The 17,543-nt window shown below is 38.8% G+C and overlaps 1 protein-coding gene across 1 annotated transcript in view; it reads left to right on the forward strand.

Annotated features, from left to right (window-relative positions):
- The first annotated feature begins 10,289 nt into the window (after positions 1–10,289).
- pdia3 (protein disulfide isomerase family A, member 3) overlaps positions 10,290–17,543 on the forward strand; it is a 14,464-nt gene continuing 7,210 nt past the window's right edge. The window contains exons 1-6 of the mRNA XM_034685588.1: positions 10,290–10,632; positions 12,145–12,223; positions 12,322–12,439; positions 12,530–12,637; positions 14,989–15,118; positions 15,242–15,358. Coding sequence (XP_034541479.1) covers positions 10,499–10,632; positions 12,145–12,223; positions 12,322–12,439; positions 12,530–12,637; positions 14,989–15,118; positions 15,242–15,358 — 686 coding nt within the window. The 5' untranslated portion in view covers positions 10,290–10,498. The remainder of the gene's footprint in view (positions 10,633–12,144; positions 12,224–12,321; positions 12,440–12,529; positions 12,638–14,988; positions 15,119–15,241; positions 15,359–17,543) is intronic.

Consider the following 17,543-nt stretch of genomic DNA (forward strand, 5'->3'; position numbering starts at 1 on the left):
CCAAGACACACGTCGACATACTGACAAATAAAACAACAAGAAACACTAAATCTATGACCAATGGTTCAGAAAGGTCCTGCTGCAGGCGCCTCTCCGTCAGGATCAGATTCTGGATCAGATTCAGAGGGTTGAAGTAACGTGGGTCTGTGAGCAGCCGTGTATATTCAGCCAACATGTAAACATTAGATCAACGTGCTGGAGAGCCGAGGCCACACCCACTTCCTGAGGGGGCGTGGTCAGAGAGAAAACAGAGTGTTCTGAGGAGGACTGAAGAAGAGGGTTTTTTAGGCAGACCAAAATCTGATTTCAAAGTGTTTTTTTGAGCATAAACTTTAAAGACATGTTTTGGGGACCTCTTAGACCAATATATATTGATGAAAAAAGCGTGATATGTCACCTTTAAAGCATCAAAATAACAATAAGCATATAAATAGTTAGATTAAATAAATTTAAAAGGGTAAGGAGAAAAGTTGAAGAAAAACAAAGGCGCTCAAAATATCAATAAAACTGGGTAGACAAATAATAAAAAAACAAGTAGTTAAAATAAATAAAACAATAAAAAAAAGAACATTACAATAAATATAAAACATTAAAATAATAAAATTATGAAACCCTACTTTTCAGAATGAGGAGCAGATAAATAATAATTATAAGAATGTATAGACATATGAATCAAAGTCAAAAAGAAAATGATACATGGACAATTAATGATAAACTATGAAGTAAAGAAACAGCAGCAGAATCAGCACATGCAGTAAGACAAAGGGAACATGTTAACATAGTTACATATAATTGAATTTATTAGATAGTTATCACAGGGACACATAATTGCATTGGGTGAAATGTTCCTCTATTACTGTAAATACAGGTTTTATAGACAACATGTTTTAAAGTCACTTCTCTAGTTGTTGTTTTTGGTAAATTATCAGAGTTGCATTTTTACCTTTCCAGCCATTTTTCTTTTGGTGTAAATATCCAAAAGTCTCTCTCTCCAGCTTCTCAAGTTTGAAGATCTGCTGCTTTCGTGGTCATAGAATAAACTCTTAAGGTCATAGTTACCTCAAAAGGGTCATTTTTATCTGTTTACAACATGTCCTACTCGTCTTTTTAGCGAGGTTTGGAGTTTAGATGCAGAATTTCAGCCTCTGTGGAAGCTCTGCAGACTCGTTATCCATGCATTGATCTGAGTAGGCGGGGTGCGAGGATAATAAGTTGTGTGCTGATTGGCTGAAGATACAGACAGATGTGGAGCAGAGGTGGAAAAACACAGAAACAAATATGGCGAGCGCTCCAGGAGAACCCATGCAAGTAAACTACACACATGATCCAGAATCTGACCCTGAACAGGAGGAGGCTGGTCTTGGCTGTGTGTCTCTGAATGGTACGTTTACATTTCAGTGTTTTATTTCTACTTTCTTTCCTTTCTGGTGTGATATTATCTTGTCGGCGCTTGTTGAAGCAATCCGAGGTGAAGTTGTTAGCAGAAAAGAATAAATTAGCACCAGCTCTCGCCGACACGTTAACAATGAAAAGAAACCAGTGTTTTCAGAGCCTTTGAATGTTTTGATGTAACAAAACTTTAGACTACTGCCAGACTTATCTTTAAAACTCTGATACTTGAATATAACATCTACAGACATCCAGTCTAACGTCACCTGCATTACAGAAATGAATAAACCTGAACATGTGTCCATACAGACGTGAATAAAAAGACGCTCCTTCTTTCTCTGCAGTGGAGGAAACATGAGAAGTGCTTCTTCGTCCAGCGGGGAACAAACAGATTTTTTATTGTCTCCAGTGATGAAACAGGCAACAATTTTTCCAGTGTTGTGGTCTGACGGGACAACAAGGCGGCTCAGTGTTCTGAGGAGACGCAGCTGATGAAGACGTCAAGTGTTGGTGTTACAGGCGTGGAGAATCTGCGTCTCTCTCTCTGTCTCTGCGAGGATTTGGACAAAGGTTCTGACGAACGCACACTAACATCCTCCTCTTCCTCCCTCCCTCCCTCTGAGAGTGTGTCACAGGCGTAATGCTGCAGACCGCTCTTCTTCTTCTTCTTCTTCTTCTTCTCTCCTCCTCCTTGTTCCAGTTATGACTGTGGAACAGGGGTTGCCTTGGTAACCACTTCACTGAGGCATTGGGGTCTCCCGGTTGGGGAAGGAAGGGGCTTTGTGGGTACCAGAAAACAAATCAGTACAGTGTGGGAGAGAGCTGCAGAGCGCACAGACGAGCAGAGGATAAAATGGAGGATGAAATGTGATGATGACGTGCTGAGAGAGAAATTATAAATCAAACAGAAAGGAGAGTATTATGGTCTGCAGTATTTATTATGATGTGTGCAGAAGGAGGGCTGAGAGCTCAGGAGGTCATATCCTGAATTTCTTCTGAAAGCAGTGACATCATCTTCATTCCTTAAAACTCACTTTTATAGACTTACTCTTATGGGATGTCGCCTTCTTACTGCCTGTTATCTTTTTAACTTTTCATCCTATTTTTATACACATCTCAGTGTTCCTTTAACGCCAAAATTTACTTAATTTCTATTTTATTTTATTTCATTGTTTTTAAATTTGAATTGTTATTTTAAAAATTCTTACAGCTCTCGGCTGAGTCCAAACCACATACTATCATTCTTTTCATACTAATAATGGCATCACTTTGAGTTTGTAGTATACAGGAGAGGATTAAGGCCTCAAGTCAGAATTCTGAGATTAAATTCGTAATTCCAAGATTTTAGTCAGAATTCTGAGAAAAAAAGGAAAAATTCTAATATTGTAGATAGGAATTGTAGATTGTAGATTAAAGTCAGAATTCAGAGATGAAAGGACGAATTTTTAGAAAAAAGGTTAGAAATCTAAAATTGAAGCAAGGCTTCCGAGACTTAAGTCTGAATTCCAAGACTTAGTCTGAATTCCAAGACTTAGTCTGAATTCCAAGACTTAGTCTGAATTCCAAGACTTAGTCTGAATTCCAAGACTTAGTCTGAATTCCAAGACTTAAGTCTGAATTCCAAGACTTAAGTCTGAATTCCAAGACTTAGTCTGAATTCCAAGACTTAAGTCTGAATTCCAAGACTTAGTCTGAATTCCAAGACTTAGTCTGAATTCCAAGACTTAGTCTGAATTCCAAGACTTAAGTCTGAATTCCAAGACTTAGTCTGAATTCCAAGACTTAGTCTGAATTCTGAGACTTTAGTCTGAATTCCGAGACTAACGCCATAATTCCGAGACTAACGCCATAATTCCGAGACTTAAGTCTGAATTCCGAGACTAAAGCCAGATCTGGAGGTTAAAGACAGAATTCCAAGACTTAAATCTTGAATTCCGAGACTTAAGTCTGAATTCCAAGACTAAAGCCAGATCTGGAGGTTAAAGACAGAATTCCAAGACTTAAATCTTGAATTCTGAGACTAGAAAACTATTAGAATAAAAAAAAGTGACATCTTTCAAGAAAACATTTTTGTTGGCCTGGCCTTCATTTTTCTTTTCCTTCGCCTGACCCTCTTCCTTGGACGTACGTACCAGAATCTGTCGATGTCGTGTATCTGAGAAATTCCCAGATTTATATTTAATTTAGATGAACCAACATTTTTCATTAGAGACAGGAGCTCAATACTCAGACCCAACTGACCCAAAATGCATGATACATTAGCGGAGCTCGCCAGCCAGCAACAAGTGGCGTACAAATTTGAGTAATATGTTATCTATGTGCTTTAGAATACACCAAATATCTTCTTAGTTGTGTTAGCAACAAATCTTTGCATTTCATTGTTAAATTCTATACACAGCCTCACAGGTGTGTTAGCTTTGCCATCGCAGCTCGGACAAGAAATGCATGACTGATGACGTCATATACGGAGACCACGTACATCATGTAAATAGATAGTATACAGTTCAAACTGTTTGAGTGTAGAGTAGATAGATCGTAGATAGATGGATGTACTCTCAGTGATGTCGCCCTCACGATGGTGGTTTGCCAAAATGCTGACTCAACCTCACATCGTCCATTTCTGAAGACCGGAGGCTGTTTGATTATCACACTGAGCTCCTCGCCAGCATTTAATCGATGTGACTCAACAGATAGGCGTCTGAAAATGAAGAGCCAAACTTTGTGCTGATTTCTGTCAGGGTTTCAGGAGATACTTTGGCGATATCCCAGAAGTGACTCCCTGATTTCTTATTACTGCGTTTATTTCATCCTCTTGAATTTATGTTATCTTATTGATTTTTATCTCTTTATTTATCTTCCTCTTTTTTATTGATGTTTTCCCATCTTTTGTCCTCTTGTTGATCTCTTCATACTGACTGCACCTTTGTGTCATTGTGCCGTGTCTGAGCACATTGTGTGGGGGCTGTTTGTCGCCTCAGATTCAGGTTTAACAACAAATCCTTCATTAAACTATTTATTAATGAGGCCTGGTAACATGGCCACGGCACAAATGTTTTGAAAGTGTGGTTTAATTTAACACTCCCTGCTCTCTCAAACACCTAAATCACAGCTCCTCACACGCTGACAGTCAGCCGGTCCTCTAACCTAATTTGGTCTCTGAATGATTTCCCCCTCTGAGCTCAGAGTTTACAGTAAACGCTGGCTGGTTTGGGAGAAAGGCTCTGTTTTTAAGGATTAGCTCTGCTCACCCGCCGGCTGTTTGGATCCAAGACTGAGCCGCAGAGAGGAGGAGAGTCTGTGGACTGTCGCTACAAGAAACTGATCCGTTTAGGAAGATAGGGCAGACTGAGTATCCACTGTCCAATACAGACTCAACTAAACAGTCAACCTCATGCTACAAGTTTCCTGAAATGTGCACAATGTGATAATCTGTGAAGCCTGTCCTTCTCTAGATCTGAGAGTGCAGCATAGACTGTTTAAAAACATGGACATCATCTCTGTGACGTCGCCCAACAATAGAGGGCGCCATATTGGAAAAGCTAAAACTTTCAATCACTCTAAACAAAGAGGTGGAGCTTGGTTTCTAAATCAGTCAGTCATCATATTTAACTCTGCTGGGACCATCAGGACCACAATGTTATATATGATGGCACCACATACTGGATCACCAACAACCACATTTTAGTGCTGAGACGGATGACGAAGGAAATGTACCCCTAATCCAAACTGTGGCAACAACTCAAGGGTCCTAGAGCTGCAGCATCCAGCCCTGCAGACTCACATGTATTGGTTAGTATGAGCACTTTAACATGGGGCTTAATGGGGCTTCTTTGGCTTTTGCAGGCAGCATCAAGTGGACACTCTCAGTACTGCAGTTTTTGTGCTCCCTCATTTGCTTAATCTTTTAAACACTGGATGTTGCTTTTTGAAGTGGAGCAGTATGTTTTTTATTAACTGGATACAAATATCTACATACTTAAGATTAAACTGCTCTTTTTCTGGTGGTCATTTTTCTATGACTCTTTTAGAAATGTGTCAGAATATTATTTATGTATTTTTTTCTTCATTTCATTTAAATATATTTATTTTCTTTCATAATTATTTTAATATAATAATAGTTCATTTTATTATTAATAATAATAATAATAATAAATAATTTTATTTATAGGCGCCTTTCTGGACACCCAAGGTCACCTTACAACATAGCAATAATAAAAGCAACACTCAACAGTAAATAAATACATACATTAGAATAAAGAATACAATGCTAGAAGGGTGAAAGGGGGGAGGGGAAGTCATTCCAGTCCCAAGGAGACGGATTAGAGTGTGTATGCTTGGTGGAAAAGGTGAGTTTTGAGGGGGGATTTAAAGGTGGAGGGAGAGGTGGAATTCTGTACATCCAGGTGGAGAGAGTTCCAGAGGCTGGGGGGCCGAGCGGCTGAAGGCTCTCGACCCCATGGTGGTCAATCGCTCAGGTGGGAAGGTGAGTTGGATTAGAGAGGAGGACCTCAGACTACGGGTGGGTATTTTAGTATGAAGGAGGTCAATGAGGTCCTGAGGAGCTAAGTTGTTGATGGTCTTGTAGGTGAGAAACATCATCTTGAAAATGATGCAGTATTTAATGGGAAGCCAGTGGAGTTGCTGCAGGACAGGTGTGATGTGGGCTGGTGGAGGGGGTTCTGGTGATGATGCGGGCAGTGGAGTTTTGAACCAGTTGTAGTTTATAGATGGATTTATCAGGTACACCAAAAAGAAGGGAGTTACAGTAATCTAGGCGGCGGGAGGTGACCAGGGTGTGAACCAGAATGGATGTACTGTTGGAGGAGAGAGACGGACAGGCGAGAGATGTTACAGAGATGGAAGTATGCTGACCGGGTGACATTAGAGATGTGGGACTGGAATGAATCATTTCTAAACTTTTAAGTTACTTTTTTGGGGCACTTGTGCCTTAATGATAGAACAGCTGAAGAGAGACAGGAAATTTATATCTAAATTTTCCTCATGTGTTTTTCTACATATTATAAATTTGTTTAATTTAATCATTTTATTTTTATTATGATTATTCATTTTGTACTACTTTTATTACAAATGTGTGAGCCCTTGTTTGATAATGTTGTCTTGTTGAAATGTTTAAAAAGTTACAAGTAAGATTTAAAAAAGATGAATGTGTCACAGTAGAAAGTTAGTTAGTCCTAAAGTCAGTCTTTCTAATTTCATGACTTGTTGATTTTTACTGACAGAAATGTCTCAATTAATTTCAAATTAATGTGGAGTTTGAATTAAATCAGTAAGATAAGTAAAAGGCAAGGCAACTTTATTGTATAGCGCATTTCATATAAGAGGCAACTCAATGTGCTTTACATTAAAACATTAAAAGCATTGGAAACATTCAGACAAGCACAAAAGAACAGAAAAGGAAAATTAGAAATATGTTAAAAATAAAATTAAAATTTGCATTTAAAGCAAGTTAAAATAAGCTAAGACAGGAAGGCATTAAAGCTGATTTATAGAGTGTGTTTCAAAAGCCAGTGACACAGTGAGATTCACAATGAAAGATTAAAATGCAAATCAGAGTCCACCAGAGGTAAGTCTATTTATACAGTCTATGGGCCAAACGGATGGGTCTTGTTACTTGGAACTTGTCGCCATGACTTCAGTTTAAAGGAGAAACAAGAATCCAAAAATGTAAACATGCTTAAGAGTTCAGCTCTTTGGATAAACATTAATGAAGGACCTTTAATCAGGTTACATAAGAGGGGATTTAAGATGTCACACACTTACTCTTTCACGTATCTGAGTTTTTGAAACATCTCTCTGGGCCTCAGAGCAGCATGTGGCTGATATTCACTGAGTTTAACTGAGATTGTTTTTTGATGTCTCCTCTGTGCATTTACAGCAAACTGATGGAACATGTAGTTTTTTAAATAGTGTATAGGACTACAGACAGGGGAAGTTATCTGCTGCTGTCAGAGAGCTCCATCTGCTGGTGTGGAGAGAAAACTGCAACAACACAAAAAAGGGGAGTGTTTTTTTTTGTCTATTTATGATATAGTTAATTTATATATATCTAAAGTTTTCCTGCATTACTTCAAAAATAAGACAGAAAATTAAGAAATAGATCTGCATGAGGAGCTTCAAAATAAACATTAAACAAATGTTACTCCACATGAGAAAGTCTGAACTTAAATTTACCAGGTCATACTGAAGAGATCAATTCTGTTATTTACAGTCAGACAATTAAATTACTCAAATAAAATATTCCTATTTATATTTCATGAGATGAAACACCAAAGAAAGTCTTGTTTACTGAGAGTATTTGCTGTAGAAAATTCAAGAGATGATTTAATTATGCGGCAAGCTTTTAATCACATCGTGTGACACTGACCCTTAAATAAGGATATAAATTATGACTCTTGTTGTCGATGTTCTTATTAGCTTCTGTCGCTCCTAAAGAGACGTAGACATACACTCCCCTCCTCACAGAAGCTCTAAAGTCCTCCAGATGTCTAACCTTCACAGTAATCTCCTGTTTTGACTGAGTTCTCCTCTTATTAGATATATTTAAAAAACAAACTTTAGGTCATGAAAACTAATTTCCATCAAATGTCTCTGTGTCAGTGATCTCTGCAGGACACTAAATCCTGTGGGCTTAGTTTCCACAACAGGTAGACGATCCTGTGACTGCAGAAAGCTGCAGATCAACATGATAATGATCCCGGGTTGACCTTTATTTTGACGTGTGAGCCAAGGTTGAAGAAGAGGAGGGATGTGTGTATTTGAACTCTTGATAAAAGTGTTAAACGAGAGAGCTGAAAACACAACCAGAGGGATGAAATAAAACTTGATTCAAAGGACTGGATTAAATCACTTTTAGACGTTATTTCAGGGAGTCTGAGTGTGAAACGTATCCCATTGGAGGTCTGCTGTTCACTCAGAAGCCACGATTCTTCTTCTACTCTTCTTCATAGCAGGTGGCAGCTGAGGTGAATTACCTCAACCTACTGCGCTGGAGTTTGGACCAGACTTATTTACCCGCCGAGATACGCAAATATACATTTCACTTATACCAGGAGATCATGGGCCTGTTAGACGCCTGAACCAAGCAAATCAATGACTGCATCAAAATGTCCTCAGACTCAATAGAGATGAGATTCACGTTATTGTCTTTGCTCTCACCTTTAGACCATCTCTCTAAAGGATAGGAGCCAAGATAAGAATCTGGGTGTTATCCCAGATTCTTAAATTTAGACAGCAACATCAAATCTCTGTAGTGGAAGTCACTGCATTAAAAACAGACATAACTCTGTAGTGGAGATCACTGCATGAACTCAAATTCACCTCCAAAAATCCTTTTCTGTGAACACATTTCATCACTGCATCCCCAAATGCAGGTTAAAACTGAACCATGCAAAGAGGAAACCATATATAAACCTGATCCAGAACCACAGAGACTTCTCTGGACCTGAGCCCATTTAAGATGGACTGAGGGGAAGGGGAAAACTGTCCTGTGGTCTGATGAATCAAAATCTGATATTCTTTGTGGAAATCATGGACTCTGTGTCCTCCACTCTAAAGAGAAGAGGGACCACCCGGCTTGTTATCAGCTCACAGTTCAAAGCCAGCGTCCCTGATGGTATGGGGATCATGAGAGTCCATGGAATGGGTAGCTTCCACATCTGTGAAGGCTCCATTAATGCTGAACAATATATACAGGTTTAGGAGCAACATATGCTGCCATCCAGACAATGACGTCTTCAGGAAGACCTTACATATGTCAGCAAGACAACGCCAAATCACATACTGCACGGATTACAACAGCATGGCTCTGTAGTAGAAGAGTCCAGGTGCTAAACTGACCTGACTTGTCACCCATCGAAAACATAAAACATGACAAAGGAGACCCCGAACTGTTGAGCAGCTGAAATCCTAAATCAGTCTAGAAAAGGACATTTCACTTTACAAACTCTAGAAACCGTTTTCCTGAGTTCACAAACATTAACAGAGTGTTGTTAACAGCTGATGCAACCATTAGTAAGCATGCTCCTCCTGTTGCACTGTTTTGAAACATGTTGCTGGCATCAAATTTAAAATGAGCATGTATTTTTTTTAAAACAATCAACGGTGTCACTATTTTCAATTAAACTGATAAAAGGGGAAAATTAAAATATTTTAATTATATTCTAACTTCAAGATCAGGAGTCAGTGTAGTTGTCATTTTCCTTAAGTATCTGCAATAATAAAAGAAGAAATGTTGTTCTCCTAGCCCAAAGAATAGAATAGAATAGAACAGAACAGAATAGAATAGCCTTTATTTGTCATTGTCAGGTGTACAATGAAATTAGAAGCGCTGCTCCTGAAGGTGCATGAGATAAATACAGATAAAATAAAAACAGGTAGAAACTATGTATAAAAGACAATATAAATACAATAATAATATAAAACAAATGTCAAAAATATACTGTCAGGTGGGAGAAGAGGTATTTGGGTTTAGGATATTGCACAGTTATAAATATTGCACATGAGGGGATGGTTTATGTCAGCTGTTTGTGGTTGTTTAGTGTTGTGATGGCTGTCGGGAAGAAACTGTCTCTGTCTCTGTCTCAAAGTAGTTTAAAATAAATTGATAAATAGAAAAATACATCTAAAAACAATCTCCTAAAAAAAATATAAAGAGATAGCTTATTAAATAAATAAAATAGCTTCTAATTAACATTTCTTTTACACTTTTAAGTGACTTTTTTATTTAAAATGCAGAATCACAAGCTAGAGACGAGTTTTGATTTTGCCGAGCTCTCATTGGCTGCGAGTCCCCGAAGCTTCATTTGCCGACTCCTCATTGGCTGATGACGCGTGAGTGACAGGCCGCGTTGACCAATAGGAGGCTGCCACACTATGGTAAGGAGAGGTCCTGCTGCCGTGCTGAACATCTCCACCGCCTTCATCTCTTTCTCTTTCTCTATCGACTAGTCTTCCTCCGGCCCAGTCCCAGCCACTCTCCTCTGTGACATCCAGGCCTGAGGAGCAGAAGAAGAAGAAGAAGAGGGGGAACAGATTTGCAAGTCAAACTTAGATTCAGTTTGGAACACTTGAATCTGTCAGTCAGGGAGAGATGTTGAGGCTGATCTTTGTGGCTGCTCTCGCCGGGCTCTCCTGGGCCAGTGATGTGATCGACTACACGGATGATGACTTCGAGAACAAAATCGGGGACCACGGGATCATCCTGGTGGAGTTTTTCGCCCCTTGGTGAGTCTCTCTCTTCCTCCTTTGAGACCTTTAAAGCTTCCAAGTGTTCACTAAACGTCACATTTTAAGCTAGCATGCCTGCGTCGTGGTAAATAATGCAGCTAATTGACGTTAACGTACCCACATTTAACCGTTAATACATCCCATTTTAAACCCTGAATGTATTTAACTCATATTAAGAGTTAATATTGCAGCTACACTCTTTATATAAACATTAAGAGGCGTTAATGTGTTATAGTCTCTGCTTAATTGGCTTCGACCCAAACGTTAGCATGTTAGCTAAAGGCAGAAGAACAGTGTTAGCCGGCTAGCTGTGTCAGAGCGTTTTTCAAGTGGTTCACATTTTGCACTAAATCAACATTATTCAATTAAAAACATTCAAATGTGAAATTTAAACCCGTTTAATCATGTTTTTCATTTAAAACTGCGTGCGCAAGACGCTATGAGGAAGTTAGGGGCGTGCCCTTTTACTGTTGTAACGCTCCGATTGGTCGAAGAAGTTTTGGTGTCGACCTCTGATTGGTCCAGAGAAACCGTGACGTATACTACTGTGCCAAACTTGAATAAGGTAGTAGTTAAAATCTGAGGAGCAGACAGGCTGGAGTTTATCTTAAATTAGACATTTAATGCACACAAAACATTGCTTTTAAAGACATATGGAAATGTAGAACAAAATATAGAGATTTTTTTTAATTTAAAGATTATTCTTTGTTTACTTTACTTACTCTGCAGCATTAACTTCATCATATTATTATAGCATACACATTTAAAGCCTCAAAAAGCCTAAAATGCCTTATTTTCTTGTGTTAATTTTTAATTTGTTTAATTTCCTCATGTTTACTCTGTATCCACCATACAAGATTGATTAATAAATAATGATTAATGTGGCAAAAAGTCATACAATTTTAGTAAAACACCTCCATTAAAAGTCAAGTTTTAGCGAGATTGTTTTATAATTTACAAACCACAAATCTAAAAAAGTTAAAGTCAGAATACATTTAATTTTTGCAGCAAATTTGAAGTGAACACAGTTGACTAACAGGCTGTAAAAGTTTAGCACAGGTAAGAAGAAAAATGAGTAAAATGAACTTAAATAAAGGCATAAAGCATGCAAAATAGAGGTGCTTAATACAGTATCAGGATGTCAATCTAAACTGGACTTAAAGCAAACACTAAGAGCAATAAATGAGCAATGATTCCAACTCTCAAACCCGGTTGTGAGTCCGGATTTGTTATAAAGTCTGATTATTTACTTCTCCTCTTATTTGACGACAAACAAAGCCTCTGACTGCGTGTCTAACCTTTAATACAGATTAAATAATCCACTTAAATACAACCCTGTGGATCCAGTTTTTCAGACACACTTCTTATGTTTAACAAACCATGACTCAGAGGTGTCAGATTCCTGGCTGTGAAATCTCCAGATCCCCCCTCAGGATCCCTGCCCAGATGAAACCTGAACACAGCTGCCTGTCCTTCTCTCTGACGGATCTCATATCCTTTATCCTTTAGGTGTGGCCATTGTAAACGACTTGCACCCGAGTACGAGGCGGCCGCCACACGTCTGAAAGGCACCGCCTCTCTGGCCAAGGTATTGCATAATCGAGTTCACCTGACCGTGTCCTCTTTAACGTGCTCTTCTGCACTCTGCACCTCCTCAGAAAGTCAATGATTTTCTTCTCCCCGTAGGTTGACTGCACGTCCAACAGCAACACATGCAGCAAGTACGGCGTCAGCGGGTACCCCACCCTGAAGATCTTCAGGGATGGAGAGGATTCTGGTCCCTATGATGGTCCCAGAACTGCAGGTCATTATTTACATTAACCTATTTAAGATGTCTTAATATGACTCAGCTTATTTCAACGACCTCATCCTCGTCTTTGTGTTTTTTCTGTAGATGGGATCGTGAGTTTCCTCAAGAAGCAGGCTGGTCCAGCTTCAGTGGAGCTCAAGACTGACGCAGACCTGCAGAAGTACATCAAAGACCAAGATGGAAGTGTGATTGGTGAGACGCTGTTTTTAAATATCAGTCATTATCCTCTCTAGAAGCATATTCCTCTCTGGAGCAGACACAACAGGAAGGATGGGATGCTCAAAATGCTCGTACAGTGACGAGTCTTTGTAGCACAGAATCAAGAACAGTTCATACCGAGGTCAGAACAGTTAGAGCACTTTGATTTGTTTTTTTATTTAGTTTTGACTTAAGTTTCATTTTCATTTTCTTAAAATGCAGAGTTTAAGTTTCAGTTTTGGTTTATTTATTTATTAATTTATCCAATCCACCTAATGTATACTGCACATTTAAAAAAAAAATCAAGTCTAGCAAAGTGCTGCACAGTGAGGTAAAAACAATTAAAACACAGAACATAAAACTCTGTCAGAAAGTAAAATAGAATTAAAAAAAAAAAGAATCCTAATCAAAATAAAGCACTTTAAAAAATAGGTTAAAGGTGACATATCATGCAAAATGGACTTTTTAATGATTCTCTACCTGAAATATGTGTCCCTGTCTACAAACCCCCTGAAAATGAAAAAAATCCATTCTGCCCCTGTTCTGATTTCTCCACCTTTCTTTAAATGTGTGTGAAACGAGCCGTTTCACACTTCCGTGTTTTTGTTACGTCACAACAATATCCGGTCTGTCACGGAGTCAGAGCTCGGAGCTTGTTCAGCCCATAGACTGTATAAAATACAACTCAACCCCTCCTCCGTTTTTCATTCCCTGCACACATGTGTGCTAACAAGGAGCTTAGGAGGGAGGCATGCTAGTTGTAGGCTGTCTTAATAAACACAAAGGTCGGTTTGACTCCCCACGTCTGCAGATTTGAAGATCTAGTGGATGATTTTTATTTATCATGGATAAGTGCTAGCGCTAGTTAGCATAGCCACATAGCTACATGTTGGTAGCTGTGTACCAAGACACACGTCGACATACTGACAAATAAAACAACAAGAAACACTAAATCTGTGACCAATGCTTCAGAAAGGTCCTGCTGCAGGCGCCTCTCCGTCAGGATCAGATTCTGGATCAGATTCAGAGGGTTGAAGTAACGTGATCTCTGAGGAGCCGTGTATATTCAGCCAACATGTAAACATTAGATCAACGTGCCGGAGAGCCGACGCCACACCCACTACCTTAGGGGGCGTGGTCAGAGAGAAAACAGAGTGTTCTGAGGAGGGCTGAAGAATAGGACTTTTCAGGCAGACCAAAATCTGATTTCAAAGTGTTTTTTTGAGCATAAACTTTAAAGACATGTTTTGGGGACCTCTTAGACCAATATATATTGATGAAAAAAGCGTGATATGTCACCTTTAAAAACACACAAAATCAAACAAATAAAAACACTGTAAGAGCAAATAAAAATCCAATAAAAGAACTGACAGAGACAAAAACCACACTACTTTCATGCTGGGTTAAAAGCCAAGGAGTAAAAATATGTTTTAATTTATGTATTTATTTATTATTTTATTTTATTTATTTATAGACACACATCATGCCTCGACCGAGTTATCAAGTGTTTAATATTTTATTACAAAAACATGAATGTTGAGTTCAATATTACTCATCCCCTGACCCAACCCATTCAAAATGTTAAATGTAAAGAGCTCCTCTCCCTCCAAAAAAAGTCTCGCTCAACATGCAAATAGAAAAGCATCTTCCCTCAAGCTTCTCAATGAAGGGATGCACAGTTCATGTAGGGGGCAAGGTCTCAGTAGCCCCGCAGTAAGCAGTGTGCTAGTTCCCTATTAAGAGCCATCCTTCAATTTAGTAAATTCCCGTTTATTCCCATGGAAAGTTTCCAACTTTGTAAATTCCCAGAATTTTTGCAACCCTATTTTCTTTCCACTCTGGATGCTCGGAGCTTGATCTGATAAAATGTAGGCGTCACCTCTTCAGTCCCCTCTTAATACACGAGAGGTGGCTTTATTTAAAATGTGTGAACTCTGAGAAGTGTTGATTCGTGTATGATGACCGAACAGAAACACTACGGCGTCTTAATGAGGCAGCGTTTCTGAAGAGTGCAGGATGACGTCAGCAGAAACTGGCTGCACGTTTCCTTTTAAAACAGCAGCGTGAGGAGGTTGAGGTTGAACCTCAGTGGATGCATTATCACGAGGGATGTACTGAAGGACTCCTCATCTCTCTGATCACCTGCAGAGCATGTGTCAGGCCCTGCAGGGGATCAGACATGAGGACAGGTTGTGCACCTCATTGAACACAGATTGCTAGTCGAGCTTCCTTGCTGTTGTTCGTTGAGGATAATAACTTGGTTGCAAAGTCTGTGGCTTTGTAAAGAGAAGGATCCTGGTTGTTGCACTCTGATCTGAACTCGAGTCCTCTCTTTTTTTCCCCAGGATTCTTTGCTGATGACCAAAGCTCGGCACAGGCAGAGTTCCTGAAGGCAGCCAACACTCTGAGGGATAACTACCGCTTCGCCCACACCAACTCTGAGGATCTCCTGCAGAACAACGGCATCGAGGGAGAGTGAGTAGATCTTAGTTTACATTCTGCTCCTGCACGTAGAATCAGAGCAGATATGTGTGACAGAAGTGAAAGAAGCAGCTCGTTCTGACTTTTCTAACACTGTTCCTGTCTCTTGGTTTCCAGGGGAGTCATCCTGTTCCGTCCACAGCGGCTCTTCAACAAGTTCGAGGACAGCTCCGTGCTGTTCCTGGAGGACAAATACACCAGCACCAAGATCAAGAAGTTCATCCAGGACAACATGTGAGTGTTATTCAGCCGTGCAGCGTCCTCAAACATCTGTGTACTCGTTGCAGCAGAGACGCTGGTTCCTGTTGGCACGGATCCATCCTCTGTCAGCCGAGGTGAAACACTCAGATACCAGAACAGCACATATTTACAAACACGCTCACGGGCCAACAGGACCTCCTGCTGGATCTCTGCAAACACAGCGAGCTCTCCATCAACTCTGAGCACACACACTGACGCAGCACACGGAACACACACTGAACTAGGGGTGAGCCCGACTAAGGATTTGCTTAGTGGAATCTGATTCATCAGATTTTGCCCATAGTGGATGAATAGTGGAATGTTTGTTGTTTTTCCTTATTGACCCAAAGTCTGCATGATGGTGACCGCATGACAATATTACACATAACCCTTTACAATTAAGAGACTCATAGCTTAAAGTAAAAGAGACAACAGAATATTATAAGTATAAACTTAGATTTTTTAAATCTATATTGCAAAAACAACGAGGTGATGAAGGAGAGAAAACTCAAATAAGTCCACCATCAGTTAAACATGGAACAACGCTCCACTATAGAATAATGAATCAGGAGATATTTAAACAGTGTTCACACAGCAGAGAGCAGCACTGCAGAGGGTAGTTTGTCCAACTTAAGGCTAAACATTTGTATAATGTTCAAAATCAAACCTGAACCAGCTAAAGGGTTTTTAAATCTCTTAACAGAACCTTTTAAAACAGTCTTTCATCGCGTCTTTGTCCGCTTGAGTCTTTTCAAACTGTACGTGAGGAAAACCATCGTGTGTACGGGCAGAAGTGCGCTCCTGTCTTTGTTGACTGTAAATCCTGTCTTTGAGAATATCCTCTCTGATGGTGTGGAGGTGGATGGGATGCTGTGGATTGTTTTTGAGGCTTCAGACAGCTTTGGGTATCCCTCCTGGTTCTTTTGGCCCCGTACAGTTTTTGTGTGGTCCGGTAATCCTTGATCTCACAGCCCTCTTCATGAAGCTGCTCCTCATCTTCATCACTAGTTTTTAGAATCAACTGAAGTTTTATTTCCTGACATTTTGAGCTGCCATGAACGTAGAAATATTTAAAGGCCAGCTGAGGTACGTCTGCTCCATGGGAGAGTCCACCTTTAATTACCAGGGGAGATTTAATTACCACTTTAAGGAGATTTAACACTTCAAAAGCTGTTCTCAGAATTACATTAAATAAGTCTGTATTTATATCAAAATAGGATATATGAGACACTGTTTTTACGGGAAACAGGAAAATAATGTAAAATTAGACATTGAGCACCCCCATGGTTTGAATGGAATGATCCACGTTTCATCTGCAAATATTCGACTATGAGATTGGCAGTCGACTAAGACTCGTTAGAACGAATCGTCCAATATTCCACTATTTGGGGTCACCCCTACACTGAACTTTAATGTTCAGGGCGCAGAGAGATGACAGGGTGATATTTACATAATGTGTTGATCATCAGTTATCTTCACCTTTATTTAACGAGCTGATTATTCCTCCAGAGAGCAGAGCGATGAGGTGTATCATCCTGAAGTTCATGGTGCCAGACTGTGGAACATTAAGGCATATGACAGCGTCTATAAAAGAGTGCAAAGAGTGTGTTTATAGATTATACATATACACATATTACAAAATGACATGTATGTATATTATACAAGGCAAACAATTCCCAGACGTTTATGCCAAATGACTTGAAAACAAAATAAATAAGTAGATAAGTGAATACATTAATTTATAATAATTAAAAATAGATCAATAGAGAAGAGAAAAATACAAATAATAATAATTTGAAATATAAAACAGATACATATAGAAGAGAAATGTTTAAATAATATTGATTAAAATTAAAAATAATATATAGGTTAATATTGAAAAAAAAGAAGAAATGAATCGAAATAATGATTTTAGATAGAAGAGAAAGAAGGCAATAATAATTAAAATGAAATACTCTTTTAAAAAGAAGAAATAAATTAAAATGATTACAATAATTTTAAATTAAAAAAATTAAGTATTGAAGAGAAATGTTTAATTAATAATAATTAAAATTAAATATAAATAGGAAAATATTACAAAAAAAGAAGAATAAATTAATACAAATAATGATAATAATCATTTTAAATAGAGAAGAGAAAATATGCAATAATAATTCAAATAAAGAAATGAGTTAATCTT

This window comes from Notolabrus celidotus, chromosome 6 (assembly GCF_009762535.1).
Source record: "Notolabrus celidotus isolate fNotCel1 chromosome 6, fNotCel1.pri, whole genome shotgun sequence".
Lineage (NCBI taxonomy): Eukaryota > Metazoa > Chordata > Actinopteri > Labriformes > Labridae > Notolabrus > Notolabrus celidotus.